Below are 17,666 nucleotides of genomic sequence, written 5' to 3' on the forward strand. Positions count from 1 at the left end.
CACATTGTCCGGAGAGAACAGTCGCTGGAGAAGGATGTCATGCTGGGTAAGGTGGAGGGTCAGAGAAAAAGAGGAAGACCCCCAACGAGATGGATTAGTCAAGTGGCATCATTGATGGCGTCAAGTGTGGTGGCAGTAGTGAGGTTGGCCCAGGATCGGACATTGTTTTGTTCTGCTGTGCATAGGGTCGCTATGAGTCAGTTCCAACTCGATGGCACCTGACAACAACAACATGGCCTTGGTAATAGAAACAAGCTGGAGATAGCATGATAGAATTATGCAAGGCCAGTGACCTATTCAGTTGCAAATACCTTTTAAAAACAACATAAAAGATGGACAACATATGCACATGGACCTCATCAGATGGAATACACAGAAATCAAATTAACTACATCAGCCAGGATTAGACTATGGAACAGACATACAATTGCTCACATGCAAGTTCAGGCTGAAGCTGAAGAAAATTAAAACAAGTTCATGAGAGCCAAAATTTGAGCTTGAACATAGCCCACCTGAACTAGACATCATCTCATGAACAGACATGATACATTAGACATTAATAACTGAAGACCAGAAGAAAATCATATACGACAAGAAGGAAGAGACTAAAATGGATGTCAGAAAAGACTCAGAAACTTACTCCCCAGCATAGAGATGCTAAAGCAAATGAAAGAAATAAAGAAGTAAAAGAGCCAGACAGAAAATTTCAAAGGGCAACTGGAGAAGAAAAAGTCATGTATTATAATGAAATGTGCCAAAACCTGGAGTTAGAAAACTAAAAGGGAAGAACACAGTCAGCATTTCTCAAGCTGAAAAACTGATGGAAAAATTCAAGCCTTGATTTACAATATTGAAGGACTCTAGGAGCTCTGGTAGCATAGTAGTTACAAATTGGACTGCTAATCTCATGGTCAGCAGTTCAAAACCACCAGCTGTTCCATGGGAGAAGATGAGGCTTTCTGCTCCCATACAGGGTCACTATGAGTTGGAATCGACTCCACGGCACATAACAACAACAACAGCTGGAGCAAAATGGTTGGAGTCCTGGTGCAGTATTATAGGTTAATGTGCTGGACTGCAAAGTTGTTTGAACCACAAGGTCGGCAGTTTAAGCTCACCAGTTGCTCCTCGGAAACACTATCCAGGGTTGCTATGGGTTGTAACCCACTCGATGGCATTTAACAACGAACAAAGGACCAAAATATTGAATGATACAGAAAGCATCAAAAGAAGGTAGAAGGAATACACAGAGTCACTATGCCAGAAAGAAATGGTTGATATCCAACCAGTTCAAGATATAGCATATGATCAAGAGCCAGTGGTACTGAAGGAAGAAGTCCAAGGTTCACTGAAGGCATTAGCAAAGAACAAGTCTTTGGGAATTGATGGAGTACAAATTGAAATCTTAGAACAAACTGATTAGCACTGGAGGCTGGATAATCTATGCCAAGAAATTTGGAAGACAGCTACCTGGCCACCTGACTGAAAGAGATTCATATTTGTGCCCATTCCCAAGAGAGGTGATCTAATGGAATTTGGAAATCGTTGGATAATATCATTGATATTACATGCAAGTAAAATTTTGCTAAAGATAATTTAAAAATGGCTACAACAGTACATTGACAAGGAACTGACAGAGATTTAACTAGAATCAGACAAAGACGTGGAACAAGGGATATAATTGCTTACATTGCATGGGTCTTGGCTGAAAGCAGAGAATACCTGTGCTTTTTTTTTTTTTTTTTTTTAAACTATTTAAAGGCTTTTGACTGTGTTGATCATGGCAAGTTATGGAAAATATTGCCTAGAATGAGTAATCCGGAACACTGGATTGTGCTCATGAGGAACCTGTACATTGACTAAGAGGCAGTCATTCAAACAGAACAAGAGGACAGTGAATGGCTTAAAATCAGGAAAGGTGTGTGCCAGAGTGAGTGTGTGTCTCCAGTTAATGAGTCTTCCTCCAGTTCTGATGCCACGTTCTTTTTCATATAATCCATCTTCTCAGATTATTTGCTTAGTGTACATATTAAATAAGTATGGTGAAAGAATACAACACTGATGCACACCCTGAAGATGATACAATCTTACTTGCTGAAAGACAGAGGACTTAAGATACTTACTGATAAAGATCAAGGACTACAGCCTTCAGTATGGGTTGTACCTCAATGTAAAGAAAACCAAAAATCTTCACCACTGGACCAGTAAATAACATTGTGATAAATCTAGAAAATGTCAAAGACTTCATTTTACTTGGATCCACTATCAACACTCATGGAAGCAGCAGTCAAGAAATCAAGTGATGTATTGCATTAGGTAATAATTTGAGGACTATAGTGCACCTGACCCAAGTCTGTTTAAACATATTTTCAGTAGCTTCATATGCATGTGAAAGTTGGACAATGAATAAGGAATACCATAGAAGAATTAATGCATTTGACTTATGGTATTAGAATAAACTATTAAAGTCCCAAGGACTGCTAGTAGAGCAAACAAATCTGTGTTAGAAGAACTACAGCCAGAATGCTCCTTAGAAGCCAGGATGGCAAGACTTAGTTTCTCATGTATCAGACATACTATCAGGGGGGTCCAGTGCCTGGAGAAGAACATCATGCTTACTGAAGTGGAGGGTCAGCGAAAAATAGGAAGACCCTCAACAAGAAGGACTGGCAGAGTGGCAGCAGCAATGACTCAAGCTTAACAATGATTGTGAGGATGGTGCAGGACCAGGCAGTGTTTTGTTTTGTTTTCAATATGGTTGTTATGAGTCAGAACCAACTTGATGGACCCCAACAACAGCAATAACCAGATGGTAAGTCAATTTAGGTGGAAGTCAATTTAGATGATAAGGAAACACTTAGATGACTAAAATAGTACCTGCAGGTAGAAACAAAGTTATTGGAATTGTAGATTCACAAGAAGAAAACGGTTTCATAAAATATGAAAGTGATGACCTACACCTATGGATGCAGTAGCTCAAAAGAGAGAGCAAATCTTTACAGCAAAGATCATTCCCACCCCCTCCATATACAGAGTAGACAGGGATGGGCAACTGGGACATTGGCTATGCAAAATGGGGGGCTACAAAGGCAAGAAGTGACTGGCTTACAAGCTTTGAAGAGGGAATCTAGATCCAGAGGGCATGGAGGAAGGTAGAATATCCACTGAGTAGTATTCAATCTGTCTAGGCAGGGCTAATGAAATGAAATGCGGACGGGTCTCTTGTGATACAATACAGAATAATTGTTATCAGGGCTGATTGTGAGGGTTGGAAATGTAAAGGTAGACGTTTTGTAGCAAGGAGGGGAATGATTAACTTTTCAGCCTAGGAGCAGAGGTCCCTGGGACCATCAAGGGAGAAGAGTGGAGAGCGGAACCCTACCCAGAGAAGCAATGATGCCTGAGATGGATGCAGAGACGATGACATGGAGAGATGAGCATCTGAGGACTTTAGACCCAGAGAGGGAGAGTCCTGTGTGCTGATGACTGGGGGGCAGGCTTGTAGTGTATACCCTTTGGTTGGGTGATGATGCATGGAGGGGATTGTAACCATGGCAATGAAACGATATATGATAGGATGAATGTAAAACTAATGTAAACTATCACGTAATTCACAATAAAACATTAAAAAATATATGAAAGTGAAAAAAATATGATTTCTTTAGAAACACATTGCTATAGTTAACTGATTTTAAGCACATATGATCAACTAAATTTATGATTAAATATAAATAGATATTTGAGTATTTCATCTATATTTTATAAGTTTGTACACTCAGGTTTTCTAGGAAGCTCTTGATATCTTGTTTGAAAAACCTTCTATTGAGGTTGCCTGACATGTGAATTACCTTATATTGAAGTCAATATACTTTCTCTGTCAATCAATCAGTCCTTCCCAAGTACCTAGGATCAAACCTATCCTCAGGCTTAGGGCCTTAGGGTAGGGAAAACATAGAAGGGGAAGGCAGTTAGCAAACTGAGTGTCCATTGTGTGCCAGGGACTTTGCCTCTCACTCATCTGGGTAGCTTAGAAGCACACTGCCCAATTGGGTTCCAGACAGGGAGAGGGGTGAGACTTCAAGGCCCTACAGCTTGACTTGACCCCTCCCATCTTTGCTACCCCTGCAGATCTCGGAGGTTCTCTTTGTGTCCATCTACAGCCTTGAACTCATCCTGAAGCTCTATGTGAACCCCATTGACTACTGGAAGGATGGCTACAACCTGCTGGATGTGGTTATCATCATCATTATCATAATCCCCTATGCCCTCCAGAAGATTAAGGGCAAGCATTATCCCTACCTCAACATTGCTAATGGCATGCAGTCCCTGCGCATCCTCAAGCTTATCACCTACAGCCGGGGCATCCGGGTGAGTACCCTGGGATGCCATGATCCTGGGACTGTAGCTATAGGGTCCCTCTGCCTACCAGCCCTGATGAAATACTAATTCTACTACTGTCTCCCAGGAGTCCTGATATGGTGCTGTAGGATAAGCACTGGACTGCTTACTATAAGGTTGATGGTTCAAACCCTTGGAAACCCTACACAGGGTTGCTATGAGTCAGAATTGGTTCGATGGCACTTAACAACAACTGTCTTCCAGTTATTGAATCTTACTGTGCAACAGGTTGATCTTTACTGATATCATCATGTTTAATCTTAAAACAGTGGTAAAAGAGCAATCCGCTAAAGCCCAAGGTCACTCAGCATTGAAATGACTATAGAGACCACTTGTTTTTTCTCTCTCTCCCATGTTACAAGGTGACTGATTTTCTTATGGCATGTGATTTGAACTCTTATGTCCAGAAGTCTGCAGCTTTTTGAATGACTTGGCCACGCACTGCTTTCCCCAAACTGCTAAAATCTGTTGCTTCTTTTGATGGTAATATTCTCACTTGCTTCATTCACGTCACTCTGCAAATACTGAGAACTCTTTCTGGGTTGTTGAAAGTCATGGGATGCCCACTCTTCACTGACTTAAAAGGGTTCAGAACCATCCTCAGGTGTGATCCCTTGCCCTTAACCATGTCCTCAGGGAGTTGTCCTGATCATAGTGTGCTTGGCCTGGCTCTACACCCAGTATCCATGCATCCCAGGAAGGGGCTGGTGTGGATCTGTCTGTCCAGTCAGGATATTTCAACCTATCCTGATGAGAGATTGCCCCTGGTCCATGCCTGGGTGACCTGATGCCTAGCGTCTGCACCCTATACTTCAGGAGCCAGTTGTGGATTGAATTATATCCCCCCAAATATGTGCTGCAATCCTAACCCCGGTACTGCAAAGGAACCTGCATGGGGCAAATGGTTTAAGTGCTGGGTAGCTCTTTAAAAGGTTGACGATTCAAACCCACTCAGAGATACCTTGAGGACAGACCTGGCAATCCGCTTCCAAAAGGTCACAAGTTTGCCAACCCTATGGCGCTCCTCTATTTGCATATATGGGGTTGCAATAAATTGGAATCCACTGGGCAACAACAACAACAATCAACCAATAACAGTAACAACAACATACACGTAGTTGTAATCCCATTTGGGAGTAAGTTTTCTTTGTTTGCTAAGGAAGCCCTATCAACGTAGGGTGGGTCCTAAACCGAATCATTGCTGCGTGGTAGAAAGAACAGCATAGACACAGACAGCAAGCAGACACAGGGACGATAGATACAGATGGATCTATAAGCCCATGAACTCCAAAGATTGCGAGCTACTAGAAGTTGAAGGAAGCAGCTCTGGTAGCGTAGTGGTTATGAATAACTTCAGGGTCAGCAGTTTGAAACTACCAGCTGTTCCGCAGGAGAAAGATGAGGCTTTCTGCTCCCATAAAGATTTGCAGCCTTGGAAACCCTGTACAGGGTCTTTACGAATTGGAACCAACTCCACAGCACATCACCACCTTCACCACTAGAAGTTGAAGGATCTCTCTTTAGAGCCAGCGCCCTGAACTTTCTAGCCCCTTGCCTTGTGAGAAAATACATTTCTGTCATTTAAAACTATCCACTTATATTTCTGTTATAGCAGCCCAAAGAAACTAAGACAGGACCCCAGACCTAAGTGGAAAAGAGAAGAAAAATATCAGAGACGCCCCCTGCTCAGTTTTGTGTAGTCCCCTTGCAAACTGCATAGTGAGACTCCCCAACAGCCATCGCCATCTCTTTGTGTCCAGGTTTCTGGGAAGAGCTATCTGTACGCTCTGTCTTTACTTCCCTCACTTTTCATTTCTGCTCTGCTCTGCACACTTCCCCTCCACTCCAGGGTAACTGCCCTCTTTCAGGTTGCCAGCAACATCTTTGTCACCAAATCCAGTAACCATTGCCCTTGACACTCCTTGTTGGTGTTTTCTCTTGGTTTTCTCCCTACTTCCTGGGCATGACCTCTCAGCTGCCATTTTTCTACATCTGGCCAATAAATACTGTTTTCTCAGGACTGTGTCCTGAGTGCCCTTCTCATTCCCTATATTCTCTCTCAGGTCAATCTTTACCATTTCCTAGGGTTCTTCTCCCACCTGTACCTCTTTCTTGGACCTTCAGACCATTCTGAACATCTCACAGGTTCCTCAAACACAACATGTCTAAACTAGGACTCATTACACTTCCCTCACCCCACCTCTAAGTCCACAACCCTGACTCTTCCTCCTATATTTCATCTTTGGGGTGAAGGGTGCTAGCCTCATTCAGTTGCCAAGCCATAAATCTGAGTGTCAATTGTGAGTCCAACCTCTCAGAATCCCGCTGCAAAGCTCCCTAAATATTTATGGGCTTGTCTACTTTTCTTCACTCCCCTCACCATCATCTTTTTCTGCTGCCTGGATTCCTACAACAGCTTCCCACACTACTGAGAGCCCTGGAGAGGAAATGCCCCTGAAGCTGGGCCAGGAGGGCAGATTTCTAAAGTGGAAATAAAACACCCTTCATTTCAAGCTGACAGTGGCTTCCCCTTGTTCACAGGCTACAGAAAGATACTGTACTTCATCCCAGAGGGAGGCAGGGCAGTGTCTGTGGTGCTGAATAAACAAGTTGTTGTCAGGTGGCTAGGCGAGTAAGGCAGATAGACAGGAAAGAAGACGGAGGTCCTTGGAAGTTCATGTCAGATGATGGGCACCAATGTTGGAGAAATCAGATAGTGAGAAGAGCAGTCTGCTTGTTCCGGGTGGTGGGCACCAACGGACCTGCAGTGGAACAAAGGATCAGAGATTAGAAAGTCAAGGGACAAAGAGGCCTGGGGAAGGGTGGGTCATCCAGAGAGATGCTGCAGGCTAGCAGGTTCAGATGGGGAAGGCAGACCCCATGGCAGAGTCCTCAAGATTTGAAGGGTGTGGAAAACTGGAAGGTGGCCCTGCTGTGGAGCAGGGACTTGGTCCACAGAAGCAGGGTTCCTTGGATACAACAGAGGGTGGCCTCCTGAAGCTGAGGTCAGTGGGGGATGAGCAACAACCTTCAGGAGGCTTCTGGGGATGTGGTGACCTCAGGCAAGGGAGGATTTTCAGGTGAGGCCAGGGGAGTGGTCTGTCTGAGTGTCCTAGGGCTGCAGTAACAAAATGTTGTTGTTGTTAAGTGCTGTTGAGTCGGTTCTGACCCATAGCAACCCTGTATAGGGTTTCTGAGGTTTTAAATAATTTGGAGAAGCAGAAAGCCTTATCTTTCTCCCTTGAGTAAGAAAATGGGTGACTTTGAAGAACAGAAATGTATTGTCTCACAGGTGTGGAGTCTGTGACTCCAAGTCAGATGATTGGCCACATGGAGTCCTTCAGTGGATATGAGGGACAGTCCATCCCATGCCTCTCTGCTAGCTTCCGGTGGCTGCCAACACTTACTCCTTGGCTTACATCTGCTTCTGCAGTCACATGTCTGTCCTTCGGTGGCTCTCTCCTTTGTTATTCTCTTTCTTAAGACATCACTTGGATGGGACTAGGACCAACATGATCTCATGTTACCTGATAACATTATCAGAGACCCTGTTATTGTTGTTAAGTGCTGTCGAGTTAGTTCCCGCTCATAGCGACCCTGTATTGGGTTTCTGAGGAGCAGCTGGTGGGTTTGAACCACCACCTTGTGGTTCAAATAGACCTTGCAGTCTTGTGCTTATCCTATGCACTGTACTAGGACTCCATCAAAGACCCTACTTCCAAACAAAGTCACCTTTACAGGTACTAGGCATTAGGAATTCAACATATTTCTCTGGCAGACATGATTCAATCCTTAACAGAAGTCATCATGGAATAAGGGTACCAGAGACCGATGGGAGTTGTGAAAGGAAGGGCGGAGTGGGCAGTGGTCTGAGGAAAGAAAGCCCAGTGGGTGCAGGAGAAAGGAAGCAGAAAGGATGAGCAACAAGAGGGGCATCTGACTTGGGAGGTATTTGTGTGTGTGTGGGTGTCCGCAGTAGCACAGATTTGTAACTTGTGAGGCCTAGGACACTGGCTGCCTACTGGGTATATTTGTCCTGGCTGTGTGTGTGCAACAGCCTGGCCAGAGGGTGCAGGCCTGAAGGTGCCTAGGGTGTAGGCTTGGCAGGGGCAGCCCATCTTTCCTGTTTAAAGAGGCAGGGAAGGGAACATGCTGAGCGAGGGCATTATCTGGGAGCTCAGGCCAGCTTGCTTGGTGACTGCAGGCCTCTGCTCAGTCTTTGGCCCTTGGAGACCTGCATAGAGACCCATGAACAAGAAGACACACACCACTCTTATTATAACCGTAGGATTTTTCTGTCATTAAGCTAAGCCTTGTATCAAAATGGTCCCCATCCCAGCCCCTCGCTGTTTTCCTATAGGATGCCATAGGATGTTTGAGATGTCAAGGGACCCAGATCCCCAGGGGCACAGAAGTGACTCTGGGTTAAATGCCCTCTGTACACTGGCCAGTGGCAGCTGGAAGCACCAAAGTGGGGGCCTGAACCTCTGTACTGATTTATGGTAACCAAAGTCTGAATGAGCCCTTAACAGAACTATAGACTCAGTGCCCAGAGCCGACTCTCTGGCACATTCTTGGCTCCCAACCTCTGATTAATTAAAACAACATTCTGCCTTCCACCTCATGGCAATAAACCCATGCCGTGAGGAAATCGCCCTTGTTAGGTTGCACACAGAGAAGTTCTGTTAGCTGGGCACCTGGGACCACACTGCTCCTATTCCTCTAGGTTTCTACCTAAAAACAGCCTTCAAATGCCAGCCTCCCCTTCCTCTTTTGGCATTGACAACTTTCTGCAAATATGAGTGACTGCTCAGTGAGGTCTATCCACACCCAGAGGCCCCAGGGCCGAGTTCAGGGATGCTTGACCCCCTAGCCCAAGAGAGTTGAACTTCCGGCTAGGAATTACTTTCCCCAAAGAATTTGGAAATTCAAAATCAGGCATCAACTGGGGGCCAAGTTGTAGGCCTTGAGAGCTCAGGGCTTCCTCAGGGAAGGAACGCCTAGTCTGTGGGATTTGGGAAAGCATCCATGGGGATTAGGTGTCTGCACTGTGGTACTAATGGGGTCTACCTGGATTGTACTTGCAGAGTGTGGCCACGACCACCAGGTAGGCTTCTTGCAGATGTGACTTCCTCTTTTCCATTGCCATTCTCATACCTGGTCAACTTTGATCTCAGGTGGCACTGGTCCTCAGTGAGCTTGTTAGGAAGTGGGAGACCAATTGGAGTCTCTTTCCCACCTTTCTGCATGTATCTCAGATTCTAACACTCAGCACATCTCCCTGTGTAGATCTGGTCCACAGACTAGGTCCAATTGCAGCATTTCTCTGAAGACTTGCTTCTTTAGTCTTAGTAGTTTTGCGAAAAGACATTCTGTCGCCATCAGCAGAGATGGGGATAATTTTTCACATCTTAGCTCTTCTGGAATTAACCCCAACCCATTGATTTTTCATCCCCCAAGTGGGGAGGGCCATGAGTTCACCCCTTGAAATCAGTCCATATGCAGGACAACTCTACTGCTCTTGGGGTGTCTCCTTACTTCCCACATTGTCTCAAACTGTCTTATTTCTGTTTTCTAAGTCAGTTTGTAGGTCTGTGTTTAGGGGTGTTAGTGGGTGAAGATGGTAGTGCAAGACAGAGGGCTTGGAAGTTGGTCCCGGCTCTGACATTTCACTTCTCTGAACCTCTGATCCCTCTCCTTAAAATGGGAAGAAAAACACCAGCCATCTGCCTTGAAATCCATCACCCATCTGGTAGTTTGTCCTACTGTGGTGGCTTGTATGTTGGTATGATGTTAGAAGCTATGTTCCTGTTATTTCAAATGCCAGCAGGGTCACCCGTGGTAGATAGGTTTCAGTGGAGTTTCCAGACTAAGACAGACTAGGAAGAAAGGCTCGGCAATCTACTTCTGAAAAACAGCCAATGAAAACCTTATGTCTCACAGTAGAACATTGTCCAGCTTGCTTGTTTTGGACAAGTTATCAGGAAGGATCACCACTGGAGGCAAACATGTTTGATGAAAAAGAGGGCCAGTGAGTGCAAGGGAGACACTCAGTGAAATAAATTGGCATAGTAGCTTCAAACATGCCAACAATTGTGAGATGATGCAGGACCAGGCAACGTTTCAAAGGTGTCTTGAGTCAGAATTAACTTGATGGCAGTTATCTACCTATTGATCTATCTTGAAATTAGAGTCCCTGGGTGGTGTAAACAGCTAACAAGCTTGACTGCTAACCAAAACATTGGAAGTTCGAGTTTACCCACAGGTGCTTCAGAAGAAAGGCCTGATGATCTACTTCCAAAGAACCAGCCATCAACAACCCTATGGAGAAAACAAAACAAAACAGCTCTACGTAGCATGGTTCTACTCTGACACACATGGGGTTGCCATGACTCAGAATCAACTCTGTGGCAAATGTTGGTTTGTTTTTGTTAACTTGAAACTATGTCTGAGAAAGTATCTTGATAGGTGAACATGTATTGAGTGCCTACTAAATGTAAGACCCCAAGACAAGGGGGATGAATGATGAGGAGCTGTAGACAGTGCTCCCCAGGAGTGAGCAATGTAGTGGGGAGAGAAGAGAAGCTCCCATTTCATGGAAGGAAGACTGAGGCCACACAATGGAGTCCAGAAAGAATGGGGAGCTATCGTCCTCTCTGCCCTTTCTATTCTTACTCTCCCAAAGTGGCTCCCCTACTCCTCCTGGGCCTGGGGCATAGAATGTTCTGCAATGGCCCTCAGCCTAGAAGAGGCAAGACTCCCTGGGCTGACCAGAGTCAGGCTGGGTGGGGTTCATGTGCAGTGGCTAGTGATCCTGAGGGGAAGGCCAACACAGACCTGAGATAGCACATATCAGATGCCCATTGGTGACAGATGGGTGCCAGGCTACTGTTTTGATTCATCCAGTCCTCAACCTAAGCACACTTTTGACTCCATCAATCACTCACTCAGCTAACACTTACTGAGAACATCTCATGTGGCAGGCAGGGTGCTGCACTCTGAAGGTAGAGGACAAAGGTAAACACGACCTCATCCTCTAGGTACTCACCACCCAGCCTGGTGCCCTTGCCTAGCCCCAGTCTTCCTGCCTTGCAGACGCTCATCATAGCTGTGGGGCACACAGCTTATACAGTGGCCTCGGTGCTCATCCTCCTCTTCCTCCTGATGTACATCTTCGCTGTCTTAGGCTTCTGCCTGTTTGGAACTACAGAGTCGGGGGACCTGAATAACTGGGGGAACCTGGGTGTGGCCTTCTTTACCCTCTTCAGCTTGGCCACGGTACTGTGTTTGGGGAACAGTGGTGGGGTGGGAAGTGACCTTGACAAGGGACTGTCCAGGTGGTGTGGACATGTGGATATGCTGAGCCACAGGTGGAGCCTTCCCCATGTTCTAATGCTCAGCTGAGCCCTGGGAAGTTAGGAGCTGGTCTCCTAGGGTTACTGAGAGGCCAGTGGGCTGAGAAGATATCAAGGAGAACCATCATCCTCAGTGAGGCTGGGTAGGAAGCACTCCTTGGTCCAGGGCTTTCTGAAGTAGGTAGAATGAGTCCTGTTGCACTGAATCTTAACACTCAGCATGCCTTGTCCTGGCCTGAGCAGGTGGATGGCTGGACAGACCTGCAGGAGGAGTTAGATAATCGGAATTTCGTGATGAGCCGGACATTTACCATTGTCTTTATCCTGCTTGCCTCCTTCGTCTTCCTCAGCATGTTTGTGGGTGTAATGATCATACACACTGAGGTGAGGCTGTGCTTGGAAGGATTGGGGATCAGGTGAGGGGTGGCAGACGAGACTGTGGGCCATGTGCCCAGTGAGGCCCTTGATCTGGAAGTGGAGGGGAGGTCAAGGTAGAAAGGAGGTGGTCAGATGATCCATTCTCCCAGTCTAACTTTGCTCCCTGAACCAATCCTTTGTCCCTGTGCAATGATGATGGCCAGCAGGACAGTAGGGCTTGAGAAACCACTGCAGCTGTAGTTGGCACCTGGGTTAGGGCTGACCTTACTTTTGGGGTGGGAGTCTTCCTGTGAAGGGACTTAGGCAGTGATGCAAGCCTAGGGAAGAAGAAGGACTGGCGATGGGCACTCAGTGAGAACCTGCCCTAACTTCCACTCTCTGAATCTCTAGGACTCCATCAGAAAATTTGAGCGGGAGCTGAAGCTAGAGAGGCACATGCTCCTCATGGAGGAGAGGCAGGTGATTCTGAGGCGGCAGAAGGAGGAGGTCAACCGTCTGATGCAGACCCAGGTAGGTACTTTCTTCCAGGATGCTAACAGACATCTGGACAGAAGACAGGGCTGAAGAAAGGCTAGGAAGAGAGGTCTTGGGTCCCATGCAGATGGCCTTAAGTATGTGTCGCCTTAGGTAAAGGAAGTGCCTAACCCTGTGTATCCCAAAGTCAAACTTCATGCTCTGCCTTTAAATTTCTCTCTGGACCTCTGTAATTATAACTTTCCCCTCTGTCATGGGCAAGAGTTCACTGACAGGTCTATGGGATCTAACAATATGTGCTGTAGCAGGCTGGTCACTGAGGGCATGATTGTGCCAGCCAGATGTGGGACTAGTCCAGTGGGTTTATGAGGACACTGAAGCTTCAAGAGGTTAAGTTACTCACCCTTGGTTTCCTCATGTTGTTTCTAAAACCAGACCGAGGATGTGCACAAAAGGCGAGACATGGTCGGAAACCTGACACATCCATAAGGCACTGTGGGATGTCTTCTTATTTTAGGGTTAATGTTCTGAACTGCCATGCCAAGAAATGGACACCCTGCTGGGTCTTGACCACGTATCCCCTTTCTCTTCCTGTGGCTGGTCCATCCCTCACCAGCCTACGCTCTGAGTCTAAGATAACTGCTTACCTGACAGTCTTGCTTCTCTTGCCTGTGCCCAAGCTTTGTCCAGGGTGGGCTGAGGCCATGCTCGGCCAAACTCATGCTTTCATTTCTTCTTTCTGACCTACCTGCCAGTGATGGTGTTCACATTTGATCTCAACCAGGGAGGAGTCCAGGTTCAGCGGGGGCAGAGATGAATCTGTATCTAGGTTTAGGACTCATCGTAGGGCCCATGGTAAAGGTCCAGGTCTTCATGCAACTGAATGTCACCTCCTCATTGCTTTTGTTTTATGCTCCCCTCTACAGCAAAACGTTGACTACAACAGCTTCAGTGAGCTAGTGGATAACTTCAAGAAGACCCTGCAACACACAGACCCCATGGTCTTGGATGATTTTGGAACTAGCATTCCCTTCATTGACATCTACTTGTCCACTCTGGACAACCAAGATAGTACTATCTACAAGTCAGTCGCATCCCTGACACCACTGAACCAAAGACACTAGTGATCTTTCCTGGTTCCCGGGGTTTCCTTGAGGTTGAGGTTATGGTGGATGCCTTGGGAGAGCGAGAGGGGAGATGGTTGGAGGGCAGGGTGCATGGGATAGGCTGAGGCCCTTCTTAGGGGTACAGGCTTCTATTTTTACATTGGCGTACATCCCAGACTACTGTCTCAGCCAGCTGGCTCTGTGTGTAGACTGTGGCTAGTGAGAACTTGCTCTTCCTGTCCTCAGACCACTCTGGTCCATGTCTAAGTGCTCTATCCTGGCTTTACATGTCCAGTGCCTCACAAATCTATTTTTAAGGAACACAGGAAAGAGCACTCAATGGCAAGTCAGAAGCCCAAGTACCTGGCCCAGTTCTGCCACCACCTTTCTATATGACTCTGGACAAGTCTCCTACCCTCCCATCATCATGTGAAAGCCTTCTGGGCTGATTCAGTGAAAAAAAGAAAGCCTGTGTGGAGAGGTGGTGGACCCTAGGAAGTCACAGTGGGCTCTCCTACAAGAAGGGCTGTATGATAAGCCTGGATTCTCAACAAAAACCCCTTAAAGGGCTTCTTAGACTGGAGAAACCAAAAAAGAAGAAGGTCAAGGAACCCCACTTATGGCCCAAGAATGGGCCAGGTGTTGTCTGGACACCTCCACATAGTCACCACACTCGAGTCCCTGGCTTTATCTCTGCAGAAGCCAGGAGATGGAGTGATTACTCTAGGGGGCCACAGGGAGAGGGGCAGACTCTGGACTTTATCGCTGAGGTCTTTGACCACACTTACTACAGGAGCTGTGACCACGCACACGCAAACATATAGTGGGTGGGGCCAGGGTGGGGCAGACCAATGGAGCCTGCTTGTGCTTATTAGGCCCTGCCTCCTCCTCTCCACCTTCTAGGCTTCAAGAATTGTACTATGAGATCGTGCACGTGCTGAACCTGGCACTTGAAGACTTACCCAAAAAGAAGCAGTCTCAGTCCTTGGAAGCAGCTGAGACATAACTGTGGAGTAGGAGTGGGAGGTGGTAGTGGGGTTCCCCAAATGCTGAAAGTGTCCCAGACTGCAGAAGATTACCATAAACACAGGCCTTCTGAGTGGGCTCTCCATAGCAGTGTGGGCCTGGTATTTGTCCACATTTGGGTCCGACTCCCTGGAACCTATCCACTGCTCACCCATGTGACACAGCCAGACCTTGGTAGTGAGAAGGAACAAGGTCAGAGGTCAGAGACCACAACCAGTGGCAACAGTGGCGCTAGCCTCCTTTAATCCAAACAACAAGGGCCCCTTGGAGCATCTGTCTGACAGTCACTCACCCTGCCATCGATACACCGACTGCTACTGACTGAGCCGGCTGGGTGCTGGATGATTGTGATGAGAGACCCAATGTCCAGCCCTGACCCTCTTGAGCTCATAGTTGAGTAGGGGACACAGTAAGCCAGCCAGTCCTGGCAAAAGAATGTTTCCCTCTTGTTGTTGTTAGGTGCCATTGAGTCCATATTGACTCATAGCGACCCTATGCACAGCAGAATGAAACACTGCCTGGTCCTGGGCCAAACTCACAATTGTTGCTACGTTTGAGCCCATTGATGCTGCCACTGTGCCAATCCATCTCGTTGGGGGTCTTCCTCTTTTTGTTCGAACCTCCGCTTTACCAAACATGATATCCTTCTCTAGTGACTGGTCCCTCCTGACAATATGTCTGTAGTATGTAAAATGAAGTCTGGCTATTCTGGCTTCCAAGGAGCACTTTGGCTGCACTTCTTCCAACACAGATCTGTTTGTTCTTTTGGCAGTTCATGATGCTTTCAATATTCTCCTCCAACACCATAACTCAAACCCATCAATTATTCTATGGTCTTCCTTATTCACTGTTCAGCTTTTGTATTCATATGAGGTTATTGAAAATACCCTGGCTTACTTAGGTCAGGCACACCTTAGTCCTCAAACTGACATTTTTGTTCTTCAATACTTTAAAGAGGTCTTGTGCAGCAGATTTGCCAAATGCATTACATTTTTTGATTTCCTGACTGCTGCTTCCATGCATGTTGATGGTTGATCCAAGCAAAATGAAGTCATTGACAACTTCAATCTTTTCTCCATTTATATAGATGTTATTTCTTGGTCCAGTGGTAAGGACTTTTGTCTTCTGTACATTGAGGTGCAACCTGTACCCAAAGCTGTGTTCTTTGACCTTCATCAATAAGTATTTTAAGTCCTTTTCGCTTTCAGCAAGCAAGGTTGTATCATTTGCATGTCACAGGTTGTTAATGAGCCTTCCTCCAATCCTCGTGCCGCATTCTTCTTCATATAATTCAGCTTCTCAGATTATTTGTTCAGCATACAGATTGAATAAGTATGGTGACAGAATACAACCCTGGCATATACCTTTCCTCATTTAAATCATTCCATGTTCTCTTGATCTGTTCAAACAACTGCCTCTTGGTCTATGTACAGATTCCTCATGAGCACAATTAAGTGTTCTGGAATACTTATACTTAGCAATGTTGTCCATAGCTTGTCATGATCCACACAATCTAAAGACTTTGCATAGTCAATAAAGCACAAGTAAACATCTTTCTGGTACTCTCTGCTTTCAGCCAAGATCCATCTGACATCAGCAATGGATGTCAATCCATGTCCTCTTGTGAAACTGACTTGAACCTTTGGAAGTTCTCTGTCAATGTATGGTTGCAGCCGTTTCTGTATTACCTTTAATAAAACTTTACTCACATGGGATATCAGTGATAATGTCCGATGATTTCCTCATTCCATTGGGTCACCTCTCTTTGGAATGGGCACAAATATGGATCTCTTCCTCCTAGTTGGCTAGGTCTTCCAAATTTCTTCACATAGATGACTGAGTGCCTCTAGTGCTGCTTTACTTTGTTGAAAGATTTCAATTTGTATTCCATCAATTCCCAGTGCCTTGTTCTTGCCAATGACTTCAATGTATCTTGGACTTCTCCCTTCAGGATCATTGGCTCTTGATCATATGCTACCTCTTAAAATGATTGAACATTGACCATTTCTTTTTGATACAGTGACTCTGTGTATTCCATCTATCTTCTTTTGATGCTTTCTTCACCATTCAGTATTTTGTTCATAGAATCCTTCAATACCGCAAGTCGAGGTTTGAATTTTTTCTTCAGTACCCTCAGCTTGATAAATGCTGAGTGTGTTATTCATTTTTGGTTTTCTAACTCCGGGTCTTTGCACATTTTGTTATAATATTTGACTTTGTCTTCTCTAGCTGACCTTTGAAATTTTCTGTTTAGCTCTTGTATCTCTTCACTTCTTCCATTTGCTTTAGCATCTCTGTGTGGGAGAGCAAGTTTCAGTGTCTCTTCTGACATCCATTTTGGTCTTTTCCTTCTCTCTCGTTTTCTCAATGACATTTTGCTTTCTTCCTGTATGATGTTATTGTTTTCATCTCAAAACTCTTCTGGTCTTTGGTCTTTAGTGTCTAATGCATCAAATCTGTTCTTCAGATGATACCTAAATTCTGGTGGCTTGATTTCAAGGTGATATTTTGGCTCTCATGGACTTGTTTTCATTTTCTTCAGCTTCAGTCTAAATTTGCATATGAGCAGTTGATGGTGTTCCAGTTTGCCCCTGGCCTTGTTTTGGCTGATGATATGGAGCTTTTCCACCATATCTTTCCATAGATGTAGTGAATTTGATTTCTGTGTATTCCATCTAGTGAGGTCCATGTGTATAGTTGTCTTTCATGCTGTTTAAAAAAGGTATTTTCAATGAAGAATTCATTGGTCTTCTAAAATTCTATCATGTGATCTCCAACATCGTTCCTATCACAAAAGCTGTATTTTCCAACTACTGATCCTTCCTCTTTGTTTCCAACCTTTGCATTCCAATCTCCAGTAATGAGCAATACATCTTGGTTGCATGTTTGATCAATTTCAGACTGAAGAAGTTGGTAGAATTCTTCAATT

General features: G+C 45.5%; 1 protein-coding gene across 1 annotated transcript in view; it reads left to right on the forward strand.

Moving 5' to 3' along the window:
- Positions 1 to 14,717, forward strand: part of CATSPER3 (cation channel, sperm associated 3) — a 73,756-nt gene extending 59,039 nt beyond the window's left edge. Inside the window, exons 3-8 of the mRNA XM_006866210.1 lie at positions 4,129 to 4,368; positions 11,494 to 11,676; positions 11,997 to 12,137; positions 12,522 to 12,641; positions 13,532 to 13,689; positions 14,615 to 14,717. Coding sequence (XP_006866272.1) covers positions 4,129 to 4,368; positions 11,494 to 11,676; positions 11,997 to 12,137; positions 12,522 to 12,641; positions 13,532 to 13,689; positions 14,615 to 14,717 — 945 coding nt within the window. The remainder of the gene's footprint in view (positions 1 to 4,128; positions 4,369 to 11,493; positions 11,677 to 11,996; positions 12,138 to 12,521; positions 12,642 to 13,531; positions 13,690 to 14,614) is intronic.
- Positions 14,718 to 17,666: the final 2,949 nt, after the last annotated feature.

This window comes from Chrysochloris asiatica, unplaced genomic scaffold (assembly GCF_000296735.1).
Source record: "Chrysochloris asiatica unplaced genomic scaffold, ChrAsi1.0 scaffold00087, whole genome shotgun sequence".
NCBI lineage: Eukaryota > Metazoa > Chordata > Mammalia > Afrosoricida > Chrysochloridae > Chrysochloris > Chrysochloris asiatica.